We start from the raw sequence: 4,671 nt of genomic DNA, 5'->3' as shown, positions 1-4,671 counted from the left end.
TGTGAACATCAGCCAGTAATTACTGTAGTGGCTGTAAGTTGACCTAACATAGGTAGATTTAAGTTTGTAGTGTAGACACGCCCCGTATGAATGTCATTTTGTTGGCACTCGTATCAGAATAGAGGCTAGTAAAACAATAGCCTAGAGAGATTATTCATATACAAACTGGATTTTTTTTATATATAGCTATACAAACCCCTAAGTACTGTATGTTCCAGATTCTTTCAAATGGAATATTCACAGTACAAACAAATGTATTTTATCATTACCTAAACACTAAAGCTTATACATTCATTTTCTTGATTAATCTCAAATTGTGAAATAAAGTTAGTTTCCAGTTTATAGAACTGAGGGGATTTTTACTTTATTTGATGAAAAAATATACATGGTATTGACACGTATGATGTAATCTCTCTCAAATAAGAACTAAAAATTTGCATGATATTTTACAAATAAATGGTTTCACTGTATAAGGTGCATTTATTGCTGTTCTACATTAAACTTGAGGGAAAAACATTACATAGCAGGCTAGTTAAACATAGAAAACAATTCAAATTCCAGTCTTACTCATTTCTTATTAGAGGTGGATATTATTCTGAACAAAGTTATCGTTCCCTATATTGCTTTAAAGATTTTAGTGCATTAAGTTTTACATTTGTCTCAGAAGATACTGATTACATAGCATTCTGAGTAGCACTATTTGTGATTCATATTGCAGTTCCTGACATTTTTTTTATGGTACTGCTCAAAGATGTTGACCATTTATACTAGAACATACAGTGTAAATAGAACTCCAAGAGATTAAATAGAATTCTGCTCTAGTCCCTGTACAGTAAATGCCTGGATAGTCAGTTTCACTGTACTCACTTTGTATTCAGAAAAAGGTTCTAAGCCTGCCCTACTAAAAAATATGAGTGATTAAAAAAAATAATTTCTACAGAAAATGTTCGGTTTTCTATTTACTCTTACATGAGCTATGGTATAAGGCCACTTTAACTTGGTCCAGTTTTTTAAAATCCATTGCTGAAAGGGATACAGTGTTAGCTAATTTTTCGATACCTATTGATACATATCTTAAAATGTGGTGCTCTCTGTAACATCCCATCCTAAGTACTGATTGAGTATCTTGATTCACATTAGAACTAGTACAGGTAGTAGTGAAACTGTGCATAATTATGTATACTAAATTCCTATGAGGAAACAGCCCATTTTCTAACATGCTTTCCTCACTGGGAAATCTTGCTCCTAGGACTAGAATTAAAACAGAACGGCATTCCATCATACAGCTCTATCATTCAGCTAGTTAGTATTGCTGAACTGCCATAGGTAGACCTGAACGTCAGGCAGCTGGTACAAAAATTATAACAAAATAATTGAGTCATAGAACTGTTATTAAGCCAAGTATCTTCTACAAAGTAAACACTATTTCCATGTTAAATACAAATCTTTTCAAGCTTTTCTTTTAAATATCATGTACAAGTATTTATATATTTACTTTTGTTTTAATAAAAAAATTGTTTAATTGTGCTTCTTGTGGCTGATCTACACTTTTGTATAAAGTACGCTGATTTTGTTGATTATTAGGTTTTGGGGGGGGCTGCAAAACAAAATTCTAAAGCATTTGTACTAGAATAACCAAATAGATCTTTAATAAAAAGTGATGCTGCCATCAAAAGGCAGAGGCTAAAAAAATTAAAGCTCTTTAATTTCTCACTAAAATGTACATATTCCACAAAGGTTACGGACTCACAGCAACATTTACATTGTTAGAGGACAGTACAATATCCTTCAGTATGAGTTCATTCCTTTACTGGGTACTTAATTGCTTAGTCAGTAGATCTAACATGATTATTTACCATAGGCAAACTAAATGGTGCACTTTGAGGAACGCTGTTTAGAAATGGTTCACTGTCTTGTTTATTGTGGGCCTATTTACAAAACAATTTCTAGATGCGTTAGCAATAAATAATTCTGATATTCAAAACGTCAATGCTCATGTGCACACCGACAAGATGGATGCATGCTTTAAAAATATTTACATTACACAGTATCTTCTTCAGAGCCCTCTCCCTTATAATAGCAGAAAGTGCATTTTCTCTCACATTCTTTGTTTTGAATCTTTGTTTTAATCTTGCTTCTGAGGGATACAGCCTTCCATCTCAACAACTTCTGGCCAGCCTTCGTATTTGTTTGTATCCTTGTTGTTCTTTATATGCTACAAAGAGAGAACATGAATCCATTGTTAAAAATAAAACCATTTGTCCTGTTACCATTATAAATATTGCTAGGCTACCACTGATTAATAAAAAAAATAATGCCCTCCAGAAATGCATATACATCCTTTAGCATAAATTATTTCCCCTTATCTATGACACCCATTGCAAATAACCCAAATCATGAACCATACAAAATCAATGACCATAATAGAATATCTGCTAATAGCCATGAATTTGGAAAATTGGATGCTAAATATAGGCACCTTAAATCAGTTTCTCAAATGCGACCACCATGGTCTTTTCTTGCGGCCACAGCCTCCTGGGCTGTGATTGCAGGGGGGAGGGAGGGAGAGGGGAAGGTGGGCACTAAGCGGTGGCCCTCTCCCAGGGCCTCCAGCAGCGGTTGGGCCCTGCCCCCCTCTGGAGAGACAAACTCTGGAAGTGCAGGCAGCTGGTGTTTCTAGTCTGTTTAGGTCCAGTAAAGAATAGACACACGTGTAAATTATTTTTATTACTGGAGTCTGAAAAAACCCTACATAAATCAATTATGATTTGGACATGTATACGTGCATATTTTATTTTGTTTTTCCTAAAGTTAATTTAGTATTTTAGGAAAAATTGTCAGCGCGGCCACCAGCAAGAGTTGGTGGCCGCACTCTGAGGCCACCAAAAAATTTGTTGTGAGAACCCCTGCCTTAGACTATATGTAGGCACTGAAATAAGTGTTCTATTTTCAAAAGCAACTTGAAATAATTGGGATCTGTTGGGTGATTGGCATTTTTGAAAATTAGGCTACTTATTAGGTGCCTAAATTTTGAATTTCGAACACCCATTTTTGAACTGGCCTACATGACCATATTATAGCTACCTATTTTTTTTTTTTTTTAAAGTAAGAAAAACTCATGTTACAGAGTTTTAATTAATCAGTTTTAATGTAGATCTATGTATCATTTTTCTAAGGTGCGTATCACAGAATCCTTTTGTATATTTAAAATAAGTTAAATATTCAAAGAATTATTTGTGGAACTTAAATACTAACTATCTATTGTGATATGTTTGAGACAATGATTGATGTTCATATAATAGGCTGAGCCTTGGTTAGTACAAATTGACTTATCACACTCTGAAAAGTAATATTAGAAACAAACCTGTTCAAATGGACTTTTAGTCTTAATTCCTTTTCCACCACAAAAGACCCAGTTGTCTCTAAAACCAAGGTTCGTAATAGACGTGCTTCCCAGTTCAGCAATCAGTTTCCGTGCCTCCTCATTAAGCCTTGAACAAAATGCAAAGTGTGTTAAATGTGAAAAACAGAATCCATGTAGCTAGATCCTTTATTGCTCAGTTCACCATTCAACTTCTAATTCACACAATACAATTTCCAGTTAGTTGGTATGTGGGCTAGTGTTACAATTAGAATTGGGAATGCCTCTCTTTATGAGGCCAGTTGATGGAATGAGATTTCTACCATTTGATGCCAAAATCTCACGTGGCCAGCATGCGGATCCAAACCTGCAAAAACCAAGGCCTCCAATCCCACAATGATCTATGCACATGCTTAACTTAAAGAATGTTAGTACTTCCATTGAGTTCAGTGGGACTACTCATGTGCTCAAAATTAAGCACACGTGAAAGCTTTCATAGGATTAGGGCCTAAATCTGGATCAGGATCTGATCACCACCTGCTCAGCCCATATCTATAGAGAACAATTTTTGGAATAGTATCACTCACTCAGGCCATAAGAAGATATCAATCAGCCTTTCCAAGGTAGGCCTGATAGACTGTAGATTACAATCAACCACATGAATTATTCATCTTTTGTATGCTTTTCTCTAGGTTTTGATTTTATATTTTTGAATGTTTTGATGTCATAAGTAGGCCATTTAGTCTGATCACAACTAAAGTGAAAGATGAAACGTATGATTGTTCAGGTCCCAATTTAAAATTAATGATGCTGTCCTTTGCCACAATTATGGCTCTAGATCTAAACAAACCAGTTATAGCAGGGAAGATAAAGTGATGATGTAACGATAAATTTTATTCCAAATTTTTTTTTGAGGCAACCCTTTTTTCTCCTGCCAGCTACTATATTTTGGCCAGTAATTTGGCTCATTTTCAATTTCTGAGCACTCCACAAAATTTTTGATTACTACCAACTAATGTGGTACAATCATATGGTATGAACTCAAAATACATCACATTAGCCAGAGCTTTGGGCACACCAAATCGCGTTAATTTTTGGGCTACTGTCCTGTGATTGTACAGAATATTTAGATGGTTACATCCCACTAATGCAGCTCTACAGATAAGGCACAGATTTTGTTGAAATTGTTTGCATTTACTATTACCGGGATGCAATATTGATGAGGTTTTTGTTATTCATATGAAGTTACTAGTGAACATTAGAGTCTGGCTATTGACATGGACCGCCCAAACCCACATTCCTATTGACCT

General features: G+C 35.0%; 1 protein-coding gene across 1 annotated transcript in view; it reads right to left on the bottom strand.

Moving 5' to 3' along the window:
- Positions 1-460: 460 nt before the first annotated feature.
- The window catches only part of FAM3C (family with sequence similarity 3 member C), a 32,316-nt gene continuing 28,105 nt past the window's right edge, over positions 461-4,671 (bottom strand). The window contains exons 8-9 of the mRNA XM_026648721.1: positions 3,365-3,491; positions 461-2,215 (exon numbers count right to left, since the gene is read on the bottom strand). Coding sequence (XP_026504506.1) covers positions 2,126-2,215; positions 3,365-3,491 — 217 coding nt within the window. The 3' untranslated portion in view covers positions 461-2,125. The remainder of the gene's footprint in view (positions 2,216-3,364; positions 3,492-4,671) is intronic.

The sequence above is a fragment of the Terrapene carolina genome, unplaced genomic scaffold (assembly GCF_002925995.2).
Source record: "Terrapene carolina triunguis isolate 2854851 unplaced genomic scaffold, T_m_triunguis-2.0 Scaffold68, whole genome shotgun sequence".
Taxonomy (NCBI): Eukaryota; Metazoa; Chordata; order Testudines; family Emydidae; genus Terrapene; species Terrapene triunguis.
This window is presented reverse-complemented; position numbering and strand designations above follow the sequence as displayed.